The sequence below is a fragment of the Marmota monax genome, unplaced genomic scaffold (assembly GCF_021218885.2).
Source record: "Marmota monax isolate L192 unplaced genomic scaffold, Marmota_monax_Labrador192_F-V1.1 WCK01_AAM20220418_F8-fsc00017, whole genome shotgun sequence".
Classification (NCBI taxonomy): domain Eukaryota; kingdom Metazoa; phylum Chordata; class Mammalia; order Rodentia; family Sciuridae; genus Marmota; species Marmota monax.
Genome location: NW_026695241.1, coordinates 25,064,700 through 25,084,620, shown reverse-complemented (window position 1 = coordinate 25,084,620; position 19,921 = coordinate 25,064,700). Strand labels below are relative to the sequence as shown.

Here is a 19,921-nt window from a genome sequence, read left to right as displayed (position 1 = left end):
TTCCAAGATTTCCAGAGTTTTATTCGCCCTCTTCTAAATAATTGTTCAAAAGCATCACAATCACATTGTCAGTTATCCAGTCGCTTCATGAAATGATGCTGCCCTCTGAAAGCGTCATCTCAGAAAGTACAGTCTCTGACATCAGGGGAGCAGGTATGTTGGATTAGTGAAAAGTGTAGTCCAGAAATTATGTCTGAGGTCAGATTTATGGGACCTTGAACAAACTACTTATTTATGGTAAGGAGAACCCTACTACCTCCTCTTGCAAAAATCCATAACCTAAATCTAAGCACTGAGATCTTGCTATAATAAGGGAAGAATATCATGATTGGTCTTTCCATCTCCCTCTTCAAGGTGGATTTATGAGTCTTAGTGAATCGAGATTCTCCACTGTATTATTATTCCGTAAGTGAGTGTTCAGCACCTACTATGCATTCAGCATGATTTAAGGAACACAGGGTTAGAGGTGTAACTCAGTGGTAGAGCTAGTGCTTAGCATGTGCAAGCTAGCATCAAATCTCCAGCACCAAAAAAAAAAAAAAATTATTTAATTAAATTAAATTAAGACAGAAAGAAGGTAGGAAAGGAGGAAGGGAAAGAGAAACACAAAACAATTAACTATAAATTCTAGGTAGAGATAGAAACCATAAACACACAAGAAATTCAGTAACTAAATGATTAATGCAGATATGAAGTGTTAATACTGACTTTTTTTTTTTTTACTTCTCCGCATGAGTATTCAACAAAGAGAATGGAAGAGGCTTTCCTACTCAATCAAACTTCTTTAGTGACATATTTTCGGCTTAGAGGTTTATCTGTAAATCAGAAGGTGCAGATGGCTATGTTTTCCATATTTCTCGTTTTCTATGTCCTGACTCTGCTCGGGAACATCCTCATTGTCAACACTATCTTCTATGACCGCCGGCTCCATACCCCCATGTATTTCTTCCTCAGCAATCTGTCCTTTATCGATGTCTGCCACTCCACTGTCACTGTGCCCAAGATGCTGAGAGACACCTGGTCAGAGGAGAAGCTCATCTCCTTTGATGCCTGTGTGACCCAGATGTTCTTCCTGCACCTCTTTGCCTGCACAGAGATCTTCCTCCTCACCGTCATGGCCTATGATCGTTACATGGCCATCTGTAAACCCCTGCAGTACATGACAGTGATGAATTGGAAGGTATGTGTGCTGCTGGCTGTGGCCCTCTGGGCAGGAGGAACCATCCACTCCATATCCCTGACCTCCCTCACCATCAAGCTGCCCTACTGTGGTCCTGATGAGATTGACAACTTCTTCTGTGACGTGCCTCAGGTGATCAAATTGGCCTGCACTGACACCCACATCATTGAGATCCTCATCGTCTCCAACAGTGGGCTGATCTCCGTGGTCTGTTTTGTGGTCCTTGTGGTGTCCTATGCAGTCATCCTGGTGAGTCTGCGGCAGCAGATCTCCGAGGGCAGGCGGAAGGCCCTGTCCACCTGTGCAGCCCACCTCACCGTGGTCACACTGTTCCTGGGACACTGCATCTTCATCTATTCCCGCCCATCCACCAGCCTCCCAGAGGACAAAGTGGTGTCTGTGTTTTTCACTGCTGTCACCCCTCTGCTAAACCCCATCATCTACACCCTTAGGAATGAAGACATGAAGAATGCCTTGAACAAGATAATGGGGAGGAAGGAGAGGAAGGAAAAATAATGAAAATGTCTAAAGCCCTCAGAATGCCTGGTGCTCCAAGTCAAAGAAATGTCTGACAAAGAATGCATTATATACCATATTTATCAGACTATAGGGCTTGTAAAATTATCCTCTGGCCCCACATCTAACAATCAGCAATAGCGATGATCAGTAATCCTTCCATTTCCTGTAATTTGTTCTAGGCACTGTGCATTTACTTAATTCTCACAACATCCCTGTGAGGTAGGTATTGTGTTTATTTATACATGACAAAACTAAAGCTCAAAGAGAGCAAATAGACTGCCCAAAGTCACCCAGCTAGGAAATACTGACTAATTTTTACTGAGCACCTAATTCGTGCGAGGTACTAGATTTATACTCAAAAATAAAACATACATATAGTCCCTCCTTCATGGAGTTTAGGGTGTGATGAAAATAGAAAATGAGAATGTTTCCTAGCTGAGTGACTTTGAATTTGGGTTCAAAGACAGCATTTAAAACTAAGCGTATCAACACCAACTCAAGCTGTCTTCAATACATCATGCTGACTGTCCCTGCTTTTCTGTTACAGTGATAACCAAGATCTAAGCAAACCTTCAGATTTCTGGAAAGCCCTTACCTACATCTTCACTTAAATGCTTGCCTAAAAGCTTAGCAAAAGCTGGTGAATCAGACAAAGTAAGCCCACATGTAACTTTGGTGACAAAGAAGACTTTTAACCATTGAAATTTCTAACACTCTCAAGAAGTTTTCAGTGAAACCTGCCATCAGAGCAATGAAATGTTTTATTATTTATTCATTTGGCAAATATTTACTGAGCACCTAATTTGTGCTAGGTACTAGGTTTATAGTAACAAACAAAACATACATATAGTCTCTCCATCCTATATCTAGTGAAAAAAAAAGAAAATATCAATAAATACATCGTAATTACAGACATGACAAATTCTGTATAAGAATAGAGCAGGAGATATTGTAGAGACTAGAATGTTTTTAGACTTATTGGACAAGGAAGGCCTTTCTGGGTTAATTTAAGCTGAAATAAGAAAAATGAAAAAGAACCAACCATGAGGAAAGAGAGGTGATGGACATTCCAACCAGAGGAAATGGCAGGTTCAAAGACCAATGCTGGGAAAGCCCATGGCTTGTTCAGATGATGTAAGCAGAGAAATGGCAGGATGTGATTTACATCTTAATAAAATCATTTTATTCATTATGTAGAGAAGTCATTCAACTGAGCATTCAATACTACACCTTTAATAATCACCCAACATTGCTTTAAGAGTTAGAAAAAAATACCAACTTGAATGAGACATGTTCTATAAGCCAACACTTTAAATTTAGCTGTGGAGACCCACACTCAGAGTGACATGTGCTGAGTAGACAGGGGACATGAGAAATATGAAGAAGGCATTGTTGGCAGGGGTGTCTCATGTACATCCAATTTACAAAAGTCCATAGCATGTTGGACACCAACCTTTCCTTCTGACTCTTTAAGAAAGTCACTCTGAAATTCATCTGGGATTTCCTAGCCCACCAGTGAGGATTAATCCATAAACCTCTGGACCAAAAAAAGCCTCCACTTTTTTTTATTTGTTTTAATTAGTTATACATGACAGTAGAATGCACTTTGGTACATCATACATAAATGGAGTATAATTTCTTGTTCTTCTGATTGTACATGATGTAGAATCCCACTCAACAAACACTTCACAGAAGGAAAAAATACAATTGATCAACAAATACATGAAAAAATGTACAACATCTCTAGCAATTATAGAAATGCAAATAAAAACTACTATAAGATTTCATCTTACTCCAGTCATAATAGCAATCATCAAGAATACAAGCAACAGGTCTGGGGTTGTGGCTCAGTGGTAGAGCGCTCACCTAGCACATGTGAGGCTCTGGGTTTGATCCTCAGCACCACATAAAGATAAATAAAATAAAGGTATTGTGTCCAACTACAACTAAAAAATATTTTTTAAAAAAAAGAATACAAGCAACAATAAATTCTGGAGAGAATGGGGGGGAAAGGTACACTCATACATTGCTGGTAGGACTGCAAATTGGTGCAACTATTATGGAAAGCAGTATGGAGATTCCTCAGAAAACTTGGAATGGAACCATCATTTGACCCAGCTATCCTACTCCTCTGTTTATACCCAAAGGACTTAAAACCAGCATACTACAGTGACCAAGACTCCACTTTTAATGATACTTTTGCCAGAAAATGTGTTAAGGAAGAAATTCAAGCTACACAAACCATTTCAGTTATCCAGAGGCCAGGAGGGGTTTTCAGATAACACAGGTTAACATATCTAGTGGGTAATAGAGCAGTCTCTTTCCCAAAGGTAACTCTCTTGATAGTACAAAACTGTTCATTGGTACTGGTTGGTGGAATAACTAAACCAAATTAGAGAATATGTTTTCTTATAGGAAGGCCAGACAATAAGGAGAAATAGCTTTCTGAAGAACCCCTGTGGAATGGCTCTCTGCAGGAATCAGCCACACAAAGGAACATATTCAACATGATCGACAAGACGTGCTTCCTGACACTCGTTAAGGCTGTATCTGGTAACACTATGACAGAATGATGTCCTGTTGGCTTATTTTTTCATAGCAAGCAAAATTTATAATACTACCCATTTTCAATCACAATAATTTTCACAACTCTCTGAGGAGGTAAAACTAAATATTTATTCTCCATTTTTCAGAAAATATTTTAAACTCGGGGATAATATTAAAATGTATTGAGTCACTCATTACATAAACAGAAAATAAAGAATAAAATAAAAATGTCTTGGCTTTGTAGTTGAGTACTTAAAGGAGAAAGGGAGGCCATTATTTATCAATATAAAAATTTGTTCCGCAACTTTTTATTCAACAGTTAAATTTCTCAGACTGCAACAATCTTCTGGTTATAGACTATAGTAACTAGTGTTTCCATAATACAAATAAACAAAGCACTGGGAATTCATTTATGCATGAAAGATAATAATGTATATGAATACTTTTTCATATAGAAGTCCAGAAGGCAAAGTATAATTAGATCATTTTTCTCAGTTTTTAACTTGTGTAAAGTAATAATATCTAAGTTTTATTGCATAATAGATAAAATCGTTAATTTTACGATTCTCACATAAAATTAACGTGTGTTTTATGTGAGAATCATAGGGGATCGACAATATTCTACACTTGTTTGTCAATTTGCAAGTAGTGATGTTTAAATATTTCATGATCTTCTGATTTGCTTTGAAAATTGCTACTGGCTCTTTTTCCACTTGAGTACTTTTGTCGTTTCAATCTTTCATTGACTTTTAATTAAGGTTAATGAGTCAGTCACTCTGTATTGCGTGTGCCTATGATGTACGAACGTTCACATTATCTGGAGTCCTGTTCTCCATAATAAGCACCATTTCTACAAGTGAGCAAAATAACTGTAAAATAATGACTTGTTATAGTTTGGATATTAAGTGTCCCCCAAATGACTCATGTGTGCTGAAGGCTTGGTTTCCCCAGTGCGACGATGTTGAGGGGTAAGGATTTGGAAAAGTGATTAGATTATGACTTCTCTGACCACATTAATGGATTAAGCCATTGAGGGATTTATAGTTGAATGGACTTTTGGGAAGTGGTGGAAATCATAGGATGTAATAACTAGATATAGAGTATGTCCTTGGGAGCATCTCCTTAGGGACTATATCTTGTCCCTAGTCCCTTTCTCTCTCTCTCTCCCTCTGCTTCCTGGCTGCCACAAGATGAACAGTTTTCCTCTGCCATCCCCTTCTGCCATCATGTTCTTCCCCACCTCAGGCCCAAAATAATGGAGTCAGCTGACCATGGACTGAAACCTCTGAAATCATGAGACAAAATAAATCTTTCTTCCTTTAAGTTGTTTGTGTTGGACATTTTGTCACAGCAATGAAAAGCAGATTGACACATAATCCCAAAGGCCTCCATTCATTCCAAATGCCTTTCAGAATAAGCTAAGGAATATCAGTTATAGTTTTAGTATCAGCATACTCTACTTCATTGCATCAGTTTCAATATAGTTGATATTATAACTACTTTGTATAGTAGCCCTCTGACCATTTGTAGAGGCCTCCTACTTCCCTCAGTCACAGTATGTCGTCCTCCTACCTAAGAAATTTTTATGGAACCCTCTTCTGATGAATGCCCATTCTACAATAAACTGAGATCCTTCATCCCAATGAGTGAAACTAGTAAGTTTAGGAAATCAATAGTTCTGAAATTATGCCCTACCTTTTAACTATTTCCACCTGTATTTCCTTTCTAAGTAAACTTTAGAATATTACTGGAAATTTTACACAAAATATCTTGTAGGCTTTTTATGATAAGGACTATACACCAAATTTATAAGTTTATTGAAGAAGGTCCATTACATTAACAACGTTTTTATGCCTATGCAAAAACATAAACATATTTCCATCTCTTCAAGTTTCTTTAGCATAGCTTTATAGTTTTCTCATAGAGGCACATATGCTTCCTGTATTGGGGGGAAAATATCTCTATTGAGTTCTATTGCTGCTATAACAAATAACCACAAACTTAGTAACTTAAAGCAAAAAAAAATCATCTTATAGTTCTGTAGCACATGTGTTCAATACAAAACTTCACTGGGCTAAAATCAAGTTGTCAACAGAGCTGCATTACTTTTGAAGGCACAAGGAGAAAATCCATTTTCTTTTCTTTGCTGCTTTTAGTGGCCACTTGCATTCCTGGGCTAGTGGCCCACTTCCTTCATCTTCAAAGTTTACAATGTGGAAATCTCTCCACCCTGTCCATGGCCAAGTCCCCCTCTAATTCTCTTATTCTGCTCCTTCTCCCATCTTTAAGAGTCCTTGTGATGAAAGTGGGTTCATGGAAAATGCAGGCTATTAGCCCTGTCTCAGGGCCAGCTGATTAGCAAATTTAATTCAATCTACAACCTTAATTCCCTTTTGCCATTCAACCTAACACATTGACAGGTACCAAGGATAGGATATACCCATCTTTGGGGAACCATCGCTCTGTGCCTAGCACACCATCTGTATTCCTTTATTTCTTTTTAAATCTGGAATTCCAATATGTTCAAGCTAAATTTAGTTTTTAATTATAATAACTAGCTCATCACTATTTTATGAAGCATGCATTGCTCAATCCTTACAAATTTTTATTTCTGTTTTATTTAACAGTATAGTTTCCTATATTTTGATATTAACATTTTTATAAAATAAAATAAGTACAAATGATGTATTCTGACTCCTATTTTTTTCATTCGTCTTACTAAGTAAAAACAACCTAGAAATCCAAAAGCATTATATACAAACCTTGGGTATGGAAGGACTGAGAGAAGTTACAGGATTGTTTTATGGAGACTTGCACTTGTGGTCTTCAGAGCAGCATCACCTGGAAGCTTGTTAGAAATGCAGAATCTCAGGCTCCAATCCGTATGTTCTCAATCAAAATCTGCATTTTAAAAGGCCCCCAGGTCGCTGTGGGCTGGCAGGCTAGTGGGATGGCAGATGAGGAAGAAGACCCTACCGTGAGTGAACGCCTCGTTTGAGGAGGAAAATGAAGAAATTGGAGGAGGTACAGAAGGTGGACAGGGTAAAAGAAAGAGACTTTTTTCTAAAGAATTACGATGTATGATGTATGGGTTTGGGGATGACCAGAATCCTTACACTGAGTCAGTGGATATTCTTGAAGATCTTGTCATAGAGTTCAGCACTGAAATGACTCACAAGGCAATGTGAATTGGAAGACAAGGTTGAGTACAAGTTGAAGATATCGTCTTCTTGATTCGAAAGGACCCAAGGAAGTTTGCTAGGGTTAAAGACGTGCTTACCATGAATGAAGAATTGAAATGAGCTAGAAAAGCATTTGATGAAGCAAACTACGGATCTTGATAAATTTTGTACTTCATGAAATTTCATTATCTTTTGTGGAAATCATATATAATAATTGTGTATTTTGTTCAGTAATGTCCTAATATCTAGGCATGTAAATGAAAGATGGAGAAACAAAGTTTTCAGCCTTTATTTTCATGTCTTTGACTTTAGAGTGATCCTTGAGCCTTTAATTGCCTGCCTTTACATGACTATTCTTGAATTACTTACTGAGTTTTAATGACTACATGTAAGTTAAAGAACCTTACAAATTATGCAGTTCCTTCTGACTTTGACTATCTAAAGGATGAAGTAGTATTTATGTGTTAGGAATATTTGTGCCATTATAAGCTATACTATAGCTGTTTAATATGTGAAATCTAAGTGTCATTTTGACTATGACAGCTGAGACATATGCCTTACATATTCTGAAGTTTTTAGACAACAGTGGTCTGAGGTGTTATTAAAGATAGTGAACTGGTTTTTCTTTTAAGGAGATTATATTTGAAACTACAAGTTTTTGTAAGAATGTTTATGTGTCTTAAATGATAATTGGTTTTAATATTTTCTAAAGAGTAATTTTTTTAATTTTTATTTTTTTAGAAACAAAGTTTCATGTTGATGCTTCCATGTTGAAAGACTTTTTTGATTCAAAACCTTTTGGGACTTAGGTTACTTTTTAAGTTTTAGAACTCATTTTCCTAATCATCTACTTTCAGGAGCAGGAATGGCAATGTTTAATGAGCTAATGATAGGATAAGCATTTGGGATAGTGTTTTTTTAACATATTTGTAAGTATTTGTGGAAATGTGTAGTTGACTAAAACCGTATGTAGCTACAAAAACCACTTTTGTAGTTCAGAGTATACAGGTTTTGTGTGAATTTAGCCTACTGCATTAAATTATTGCCCTTAGCTTAAAATAAGGATTAAAATTGCATTTAAGGAGATCACTGAATGTTATTGTTTGTGAAACTGAACTTTTTTATTCTACTTATAAATAATATCTATAAATCAGTACATGGGAAAATTTTACTTTCTTAACCTATTGATACAAGGAATAAAGTATAAAAAATTAAACAGAAAAAAAAAGGCCCCCAGGTAACTTGAATGTACACTATGTTTAAGAAATACCATCTAGACCACTATGTGTTGTGGGATGAAAAGAATCAATGTTAGAAGATACAAATGAATGCTTTGTAATAAATACTGTTATCTAGTATACCTAGCAAAAGCTTGAACTTAAACAAACATAGAACTTTGGACAGACTTAGTGTTTGTATGTAATCTTATATAATCTTACAACAGAGACCAGTCACATGAGATATAGATCTATACTCTCTTTTAATACAGAATTTTTTTGTTCTGAATATCCTTGCTATTACAACCGTCAAAAACGGTTTTAAATCTTTTTCTGAATCTTTTTAAAGTAGTGAGGATTGAACCTAGGAGCACTCTACCACTGCATCCCCATCTCTTCTTACTTTTTATTTTAAGACAGGGTCTCACTAAATTGCTGAGGCTGGCCTGGAACTCCCAATCCTTCTGCCTCAGCCTCCCAAGTATCTGAGATTATAGGCATGCACCACTGGGTTTGACTGCTTATGAAATCAATGTTTTAACAAATCATTTTTTAATCAATTTATTAAAATAGTTGACTTAGACATCTGTGATGGTTACTTCAGCCTCCACACCTTGCTCAGTACTGATGAAAGTAATCTGCTTAACAACCTCAGAAGGACTATGCAAGTCAATTAGTTGGTTATGGATGAATTATCATCTGGACACAATCCCATGTCTTGGAACATTCACCACAAGGCATTTTTCTTGTAGTGATTCTCAATGTCTTGATACGCATGTGAACAGGTCCTTTCACTTGAGATTCTTTTCCTTTATGCCTCTGATCAAGTCAGTTCACACAATCTCCAGCAATTTCACATATGGCTGGTGGTGGTGTCTTTCTGGTATCTTTAAAAGCCATGGCTTTTTGAAAAAAAATAAATAAAATTGATAAATCTTTAGCCACGCTAATGAAGAGAAAGAGACAGATAACTCAAATTACTAAAATCCATGATGAAAAGGAAATATCACAACGACATTACTGAAATACAGAAGATAAACAGAAACTATTTTGAAAATTTAAACTTCAATAAAATAGAAAATCTTGAAGACATCAACAAATTTCTAGAGATAAATGTCCTACCAAACTGAATTAGGAGGACATACAGAATTTAAACAGATCAATTTCAAGCAATGAAATAGAAGATGCCATCAAAAGCCTACCAATTAAGAAAAGCCCAGATCTGAGCATGGTGATGCACACTTGTAATCCCAGAGGCTCAGGAGGGTGAGGCAGGAAGATCATGAGTTCAAACCAGCCTCAGCAAAAGCCAGGTGCTAAGCAACTCAGACCCTGTCTCTAAATAAAATACAAAATAGGCCTGGGGATGTAGATCAGTAGTAGTTAAGTGCCCCTGAGTTCAATCCCCAGTACCAAAAGAAAAGTTCAGTACCAGATGGATTTTCAGCCAAGCTCTATAAGACCTTAAAAGAAGAACTTACACCAATATTCCTCAAATTATCCCATGAAATAGAAAAGGAGGGAATCCTTCCAAAATCATTCTATAAAGCTTGTATCATCCTGATACCAAAACCAGACAAAAGACACATCAAGAAAAGAAAACTTCAGACCAATATCCCTGATGAACATAAAAATTCTCAATAAATTTCTGGCAAATTCCATACAAAAACATATTAAAAAGATAGTGCACCAGGATAAAGGGCTTTCAAGCCAGATAAGCAAGGTTGGTTCAACATATGGAAATTGATAAATGTCATTCATCATATCAATATACTTAAAGACAAGAATCATATGATCATCTTAATAGATGCATAAAAAGCATTTGACAAATATAGCACCCCTCCATGTGAGACAAGCACTCTACCAACTGAGCTATATCCCCAGGCCCAGCATCATTCTTTTTTTTTTTTTTAGTTGTAGTTGGACACAATACCCAATACTTTTATTTTATTTATTGATTTTTGTGTGGTATTGAGGATTGAACCCAGGCCTCCCCGTATGGGCTAGGCGAGCGCTCTACTGCTGAGCTACAACCCCAGCTCCCCCAACATCATTCTTTTTTTTTTATTTTTTTAGTTGTAAATGGACCTTTTATTTTATTTATTTATATGTGGTGCTGAGGATCAAACCCAGGGCCTCACACATGCCAGGCAAATGCTCTACCACTGAGCCACAACCCCAGTACCCCCAACATCATTCTTAGTGGAGAAAATGTAAAAGCAGTCCCTCTAAGAACTGCAACAAGGCAAGGAGGCCCTCTTTCACCACTTTTATTCAACATTGTCCTTGAAACTCTAGCTAGAGCATTTGGACAGAAGAAATAAACTAAAGGGATACAAATAGGAAGAGAACTCAAGCTATCACTGCTTGTCAATGACATAATTATATATTTAGAAGATCCAAAAAATCCACCAGAAACATTTTAGAATTCATAAATGAATTCAGTAAAGTAGCAGGAAACAAAATTAATATCTATAAATCAATTGTATTCCTGTACATAAGTGATTCCACTGAAAGAGAAATCAGGAAAACTATCCCATTCAGAAATATATGAAAAAATGTTCAACATCTATAGCAATTAGAGAAATGTAAATCAAAACTACTCTAAGATTTCATCTCACTCCACTAGAATGGCAATTATCAAGAATACAAGCAACAATGAATGTTGACAAGGATGTGGGGGGAAAGGCACACACATACATTGCTTGTGGTACTTCAAATTGGTGCAACCACTATGGAAAGCAGAATGGAGATTCCTCAGAAAACTTGGAATGAAACCACCATTTGACCCAGATATCCTACACCTTCATCTATACCCAAAGGACTTAAAATCAGCATGCTACAGTGACACAGCCACATCAATGTTTGTAGCAGCTTGATTCACAATAGCTAAGCTATGGAACCAAACTAGGTGCCCGTCAACAGATGAATGGATAAAGAAAATGTAGTAGATGTGAGGGCGATCTGGCTGCGACATCTGTCACCCCACTGATCGCCAGGGTTGATTCAGCTGATCTGGCTGGCTAGGCTGGTGTCCCCTTCCTCCCTCACCATTCCCTGTGCTTCCCTCCCAAAGGACCATTCTTAAGTCAAGGGTATACAAGTAGCTGCACTCTCCTGATAGAACCTCCAAAAAACTCTCAAAAAAAAAAAATGTGGTATATATACACAATGGAATATTACTCAGCCAGAAAAAAGAACGAAATGATGGCATTTGCCAGTAAATAGATGGAGCTAGAGAATATCATGCTAAGTGAAATAAGCCAGCCCCAAAAAACCAAAGGTTGAATGTTTTCTCTGATAGGTGGATGTTAGATCATAATAAAAGGGGAGGGGCTAGAGAAGAATAGAGCTACTTTGGATTAGATAAAGGGAAGTGAAGAGAGAGGAGGAGGTGTGGGAGTAGGAAGGATAATAAAATGAATTAGACAGTATTAGCCTATGTGCATATATGATTACATAACCAGTGTAACTCTGCATCATGTACAACCAGAAGAATGAGAAGTTATACTCCATTTATGTATGATGTGTCAAAATGCATTCTACTGTCATGTACAACTAATTAGAACAAATTTTTAAAAATAAAAAAACCCAGTATTCATTCATGTCAAAAATTCACAGCAAATTACTTAAAATAGTTTTACAAAGAACACCTAGCAGAACCCTATAGTTGACATCATACCGGATGGTGAAATACTGAAAGCTTTTCCCTGTAATCAGGAACAAAGTTGTTCTCATCACTTCTACTAGCCACTGACCTGGAAAACCCTATCAGTACAACAAGACAAGAAAAAGAAATAATTATCATACAGATTGGAAAGGAAGAAGAAAATTCATCCTTATTTGCAGATGACATCATTGTGAATGCAAAAAGCTCTAGAAACCTGCAGAAGGCTGGGGAAGTAGTCCTGTGATAGAGTGATTACCTACCACACACAAGGCTCCAGATTTGACCTCCAGCACTGCAAAAAATCTCATCAAGCCAGGCGTGGTGGCTCACAGCTGTGATCCCAGAATCTCAGTAGCCTGAGGCAGGAGGATCACGAGTTCAAAGCCAGCCTCAGCAGAAGTGAGGCACTAAGCAACTCAGTGAGAGGCTGGCTCTAAATAAAATAAAAATGGCGGGGATGTGACTCAGTGGTTGAGTGCCTCTGAGTTCAATCCCCAGCACCACACACACACAAAAAAAAAAAAAAAAATCTAATAGAAACTTGTAAGTGAATTTAGCAATGCTATAGGCGTAAAGTTAATATATACAAATAAATTGTATTCCTACATACTACAATAAGCAAATGAAAATAAAATTAACAATAGGATCAGAAAACATATGATACTTAGGGACAAATTTTGAAATATGTTTAATTACAAGTGAAAATGACTAACATTGCTGAGAGACATTAAATTACCCTAAATAAATAAATTCATAAACTGGGAAACTGATTATTGTTTAGATAATACTCTCCCAAATTAATCTATAGATTACCCACAAAAACACGGATTAGTCTCAGAAACAGCACACACAACAAGATAAGTCTGGCCCAGAAAAGTATATATCCTATGATTCAATGTATGCGACACTCTAGGAAAAACCAATCTTATCTATAATGACAAAAATCAGATACTTGTATGGAGATGGAAGGGCCTCAATAAAACTTTGCGGTGGTAAAAGTGCTTTATACCTTGATTGGAGAGGCTGTTACATGGGTGTATGTGTACCCCTGTCAAAACATCAAACTGAGCCAGGCGTGGTGGCACATGCCTGTTGTTTCAGCTACTTGGGAGGCTGAAGCATGATCACAAGTTTGAGACCAACCTAGGCAACACAGAAAGACCATATCCCCCCACAAAAAAAAAAAAATCTGTCAAACTATACAATTAAAATGTGCACATTCTATGTAACATAAATTTTACCTGAATAAAGTTTACTTTAAAAATAAGCTCTTTATACACCTTTACCCTGATTTCAAAATCAAAGTATTATAAAAAGTGTAAAATAGTTCTAGTCATAATGAGAGGTGCACATTCAAAAGTGTAATTCAACATGAGTCAGTAAAGCCTTATTTATTTTATTGAAAATGTGTTTGAAAGCAAAACTGAAACCACTGTAAGGTATCAAACACAAGAGTGATGCACAGCTTCCCAAAGCCAACGACCCAGGAGGGGAGCTCCTCACCGCGGCACCTGTTCCCCACAATGAAACTGAACTGAGTTCTCCATGGTATTCTTTCACTGGTAAAGTGTTCTTTAACCTTTTCAGGGATCTTTTTCCTTACATGTTCCACTACAAACTTTTCCTTTATTTAAATGATTACTGAGTGTCTCTCTTTAATGCAGAAGTCTGCCCTGCCCTAATTCATCTTCTTCTTTTCTTTCATTTTTTTTTCTTTCTCATGAAGGATGTGGCCACAATTATCCCAATGCCCAGGATATATTTCATGAAAAAACTTGTCTCTGCCTGAGCTGCTTCATGGCACTTTTTACCTCCTCATTCCTCAAGGTATAAATGAGAGGATTCAGCAAAGGGGTGACCACAGTGTAGAAGACAGACACCATCTTGTCAATGGAGAAGCTGGTGTCTGGCCGAGTGTAGAGGAAAATACATGGCCCAAAGAAAAGAGCGACCACCATGAAGTGGGCTGAGCAGGTAGACAGGGCTTTCCGACGTCCATCAGCTGACTGCTTTCGAAGAGAAACCAGGATGACTGTGTAGGAAGTCACTAAAGCCAGGAAACAAGTGAGAGAGATGGTTCCACTATTGGACACGATCAGCATTCCTGTGAGGTACGTGTCTGTGCAGGCCAGCTTGATGACGGGAGGCACATCACAGAAATAGCTGTCAATAATGTTGGGGCCACAATAGGGCAGACGAATGGTCAAGAAGGTCTGCACTAGTGAGTGAACAGTGCCCCCCAACCAGAGAGCAAAGACAAGTTGTACACAGACCCTCATGTTCATTACATTGGGGTAGTGTAATGGAGTGCAGATAGCTACGTAACGATCATACGCCATGATGGTCAACAGAAAGATCTCAGCACAGGCAAAAAGATGTAGGAAGAAAAGCTGTGCAATGCAGTTATCAAAGGAAATGGTCTTTCTCTCCAAAAGCAAACCCTCCAGCATCTTAGGCACGGTGACAGATGAGTGGCAGATGTCAATTAAGGACAGTTTGCTCAGGAAGAAATACATGGGGGTGTGGAGACGTGGAGTAAAGAAAATGGTAATAATGATGAGAATGTTCCCCAAAAGGGTGAGCGTATAAGTGATTGAGAATGCCACGAAAAACAGTATCTCCAGCACCCAGTTGTCAGTGAGTCCCAAGAAGACAAATTCAGGCACTCTTGTTTGGTTTAGAGCTCCCATCCAATGAGCTTTCCAAAGGAACTTGCAGGGGAAGGAGGGTGAAAGTTAATTTAACTTTGACATTATGGGAATGGAACTCATTGAAATGATACTGTGTTCCTATCTAAAATGCTTATTTAATTATAATAATAATTATTACAACATGCCCACTACATATCAGGAGCCAAGCTAAGCACTTCATGTACACCATTCTATTTAGGCTTAATTGCTCCTATCTTGCAGATGAGATCAGTGAGATTTGACAAGAATAAATAAACTTCCCAAAACTCTTACCCATTAGTTAAATGGCTCTTTTCATTTCAGACGAATCCATTGATAGAATCAAATTAACATTCCAAAAATATACAATCCCTAAATAAAATCACTCAGTATTTAACTTACTATCAAATTAAATGCACATTCAAAACCTATAATGGTTTATTGCATGCTTAACTTTTTTAATGTGGTGTATTTTTTATTTGTTTTCTTCTCTCCAGCCAAACAATTTGCTCTCCTCCAGGCATGCTACCTCCACCTACCTATTTTTCAAAATCTTTGTTTTTATTTATTATTTTCCTTCCACTCAGAAAACACATCCTGTGGGAGAGTGGGGAAGGAAAGAATAGAAGAAGCCCATTGGATTAAACAAAGGGGCATGAAGGGAAGGGATTGGGAAGAGGAATAGGAAAGACAGTAGAATTAACCAGACATAACGCTCCTATCCTTGTATTTGAATACACAACCAGGGCAACTCCGCATCATGTATGGCCACAAGAATAGGATCCTAATTAGAATAAATTATACTCCATGTATGTACAATATGCCAAAATACACTCTATTGTCATGTATATCTAAAAAAGAACAAATTTTTTTAAAAAGGAAAACATATCCTGTAACCAAGTATACTCTCCTCACCTCATCGCTGACTAATAAAATCCTATTCATCTTTTATCTTGGACTCTCTCAAAGAGCACAACCTTTAAGAAAACTTTCCTCATGTGACCAAAGCTTACCTTTTCCCTTTCATATTTCTTTTATGGTACTTGATTGTAAAGGAAAGTAAAATAGAGATGTAATTTAGCTCACAATAAAGTTAAACTTTTTCTTAAAAAGTAATAAACACATGTGACTTACTACTCACAGCACTCAGTAGATGTTTTACATGCAGCAAGTAGGCAAAAATATTTTTATTTCAACCAAACCAAATTTTAAAAAAGAATCCAATCCTCCCTTCAGAATGGTGTTAATAAGTTCCTTAAATAACTTAATTTTTTTAATAGTGTAATATGAGTTGTCCTCTAGGAGATATTATTGTTCAAATACTAAAGTCATATTACCTCTAGTTCCATAGTGGTTGGCTAGCCAAAAACTATAACATTTTGGGAAATAATCATCACAAATCACACAAGCAAAAAAAAAATGCACTCCATCCAATTAATTCACAGAAAAAGCAAAAATCAAGAAAATATTAACTATCATGTTATTTTTAAAAACCTAACAGTAGCAGAACTTGACTAGAATTGTATACAGCCATTAAGAATGATAGTGACAACTAATTGAAATAATAATGATAGAAGGAGGTCAGTCGAGTACAGCAAGTCAATCAGGGCAGGAAAGAGAAGGAAAGGGAAGGTTCTGGGGAATGAGATTGATCAAAGGATGTTATATGCATGTACAAATATGGCAAAATGAATCCCACTGTTACATATAATTACAATGCAACAATTAAAATTTTCAATAGAAAGAATGATAGTGACAAAAGATTACCAACATGAAAAGACATTGAAATATAATACATATAAGCTTTAAAAATACATTCTCAGCAATTTGAAATGTATGTAAAAGACAAATAGCAAATCAGAAGACAATATTAAAACATGTATGTCTAAAAATAGAAAACATTCCTTTCTTCAAGGATCTCAAAACTTGATAAGAAAAGACAAACGACTCAATTGAAAATGAGCAAAGAATACAAATAGGAAAAGAACAGGGAAACACTTGTAAGACGTAAATATGAATAAAAAGATGTTCAACTTTAGTAGTACATGAAAAAAATACATTTTTGTCTTTCATCAAATTGACAAAACTATAAAGCACTCTTTACATGCTGCTACTAAAAATAAATATTATTAAGACTCTTTGGAAAATAATCTGGCAAGACCAATTAAATTTTTAAATGTTTATAACTTTAGACCAAGGAATTTTAGTTCTAGGACTATGTTTTACAGAAATAAAGAAACTGGTAACTAAAGATACATTTTTTAAGCATTTTTAGTAAAACAAGATATTGGAAACAAACTGAATGCTCATCAACAGAGGAATAGATAAATACTTTTAATAGTATGGAGTATTATGGAGCCATTAATAAGAATGAGTTAGATCTATGTGTATTAACCTAAAGCAGTGATTCTCAACATGGCTACATATTAAAAGCACCTAAGGAATGTTTACAAATTTTGATGCCCCAGGCTCACTCCAAACAATTAATTCAGAATCTCTGGGAGTTGGACCCATCAGGACTGTTAAAGTTCCTTAATGATCCCAATGTATAGTCAAAATTACAAATTACTAACTTGAAGGAATCTCAACAGCATATTGTCGAGTAAAAAGAGTCCATTATGAATACATTTTATACCTGGAAGAAGGAATAAAAGAATGAATGAAAAAAAGAAATAAAGGAAGGAGTCAGAGATTTGTGGGTGTGCACACATATATATATAAATGTGATGCATCTATGTATGTACGTACACTTGAACAAATTCAAATATATCTGTGGATTCATGAATTATATTTGTACATATTTAATCCTAAAAGGATAAAAGATAGATAGTGAAGAATACACACCAATTTTAACAGGTTACCTCCTAAAGTGTGGAATTGAAAAGAATATTAAAGTTTTATTAATTTTCACATTATATTCTGTAATTATTTAAGTTTATGTATTAAGCATGAGTTTTAAAAAACCAAAGTATTAGAAGAATGCATAGGAGAAAGAAGAGGAAATTAAAATTCTGATTTTGTGGAATTATAAGCAATTTTTCCCTTCTGTGTCTAAGAGATTATGCTTTGAGTATTTTTACTCTTTGTCTTTTGGGTTTTGTTTTGTTTTGTTTTTATGGATTGGGAAATAAATCCAAGGCTTTGTTTATACTAGGCCAGCACCCTACCACTGAGCTACTGAGGATCTTTCCCATACACTATTGGTCAGAAATGCATTAGAACAGAGAAACAAGAACTCTTTTTACTTTCAATAAGAAAGGAGAAGACATAAGCTAGTCATAAAACTATATACAGTGCCTTCAAATGACTGTGATCTTTAGCATTTACTTCCATGAACCTCAGTTTTCTGAGCTATAAAATGGGAACTAAATCTAGTTTTTCTGTTTAATTATATATACATATATCTGAATATATATATATATATATATACATACACACACACACACATATATATATATATATATATATATGAGAGATATATATGTATGAATGAATGATGACTGAGTCTCTTGTTGGAAGGACTGAAAAGCAGAGAATGGGGAGAATTTCAGGCTTCAGTGTCTCCATGGCACAGAGATCATCATTAAAAATTGAAGCTCATCATGCACATTTTACTTTTGTAGAAAAATATAGCAGGAAGTATGAATCTTGGGATATGCCTAAACTTACAAAACCAAGATAATTCCCTTGATGTCCCTAGGCTGTTTTCCAGCAGCAGATGGCATCTGTTACATCTTAGTTACCAGAGCAACCTACACAGTGTTAGCAAAAAAAAAAGAGTTTTAGTTCTAGATTTTTGACTCTGAGATTATTTAACTTGGGAAAAATAGCTTGGCCTTTCTGGCCTTCATTTTTCACATCTATACAAATAAAAGTACTCAACCCTGCTTCATAGAACTGTAACAAAAAAGCTTAACATATTGCCTGCACTTGAAGTGCATAAAAATTTGGTCATTTTCATTGATAACTAAGACATCCCTGAGAGAAAATGTCTAATAAAGTTTCCCTAAGTGAAAATGTAGGTCATGTAAGTTTCGGCAGCCTAAAACCCAGACCATGAAAAAGCAGGTGAAAGATAAATGAGGGGATGGGGATGTAACTCAGGGGTAGAGCCTTGCCTAACATACTTGAGACCCTGGGTTCCTTCACCAGCACCAAAAAAAAAAAAAAAAAAAGGAAGGAAGTTAACAAGATTAAGTGAGTGTCAGAGCAGGATCTTAGCACATGAGAAATTATTCCGTCAGATTTTCCCTTGGCTCTCCTTTCCCAATTTTAAGGTCCCAGATATCTCTCATGGAGACCCTCCTGATTGTTAAAAAGGGAAAAAAAAAACACTTCCTGATTACACATTACCTGGTTCATCTTCTTTATAGCACTGGATTTATCCAAATTATTTTCATGCATGAATTATTGTCTGCCTCTCCAAATATTAACCCCTTGAAGGCAGGGACTAGGCCCACCTTTACTGCCACTTCCCCAGCACTTGGATTCATCAGGGGATGAGATCCCAACAGTCAGCCCACAATATTTTTGGCAGTGACTAAGATCCATACTCCAGGAGAAGAGAAGCCACTCACTGCAGAAATGTTGAGCAGTTTCTAAAAACTTTCTAAAAAAACTTTCTAAACTTTCTAAAAAAACCCACATAATTGAAAACAATAAACAAGAATACAGTGCCTGTTGAAAGTGAAGACTTACCACTCTTCTGTTTTGTTTTTGTTTTTGTTTTTTTGTTTGGGGAGTTTTTTGCAGGGGGTTACTGTGGATTGGACCTAAGGCCCCACACATATATGTGTTTATGCCTAAGCTATATCACTAGCCCCTGGTTTTTTAAGATTATATTCTGTTTGTTTATTTTGCAGTGCCAGGGTTCAAACTCAGGGCCTCCCACATGCTAGACAAGTGCTGTATCACTGAGCTACATCCCTATCCCTTAA

The 19,921-nt window shown here is 36.4% G+C and overlaps 2 protein-coding genes and 1 pseudogene across 2 annotated transcripts; 2 read left to right on the top strand and 1 right to left on the bottom strand.

The window, feature by feature from the left end:
- The first annotated feature begins 751 nt into the window (after window positions 1-751).
- Window positions 752-1,696, top strand: LOC124090118 (olfactory receptor 4E1). The gene has a single exon (XM_046440505.1). The coding sequence runs from the start codon at window positions 752-754 to the stop codon at window positions 1,694-1,696; it is 945 nt and encodes a 314-aa protein (XP_046296461.1).
- Window positions 1,697-7,196: 5,500 nt separating this feature from the next.
- LOC124090379 (transcription initiation factor TFIID subunit 13-like) lies at window positions 7,197-7,587 on the top strand (annotated as a pseudogene).
- A 6,491-nt stretch (window positions 7,588-14,078) lies between these two features.
- On the bottom strand, window positions 14,079-15,005 carry LOC124090117 (olfactory receptor 4E2). The gene has a single exon (XM_046440504.1). It carries the CDS (start codon window positions 15,003-15,005, stop codon window positions 14,079-14,081), a length of 927 nt encoding a protein of 308 aa, XP_046296460.1.
- Window positions 15,006-19,921: the final 4,916 nt, after the last annotated feature.

Excerpts from the sequence above, each read along its gene's own strand:
- LOC124090117 (XM_046440504.1), bottom strand. The coding sequence starts at position 15,005 with ATGGGAGCTCTAAACCAAACAAGAGTGCCTGAATTTGTCTTCTTGGGA.
- LOC124090118 (XM_046440505.1), top strand. The coding sequence starts at position 752 with ATGGAAGAGGCTTTCCTACTCAATCAAACTTCTTTAGTGACATATTTT.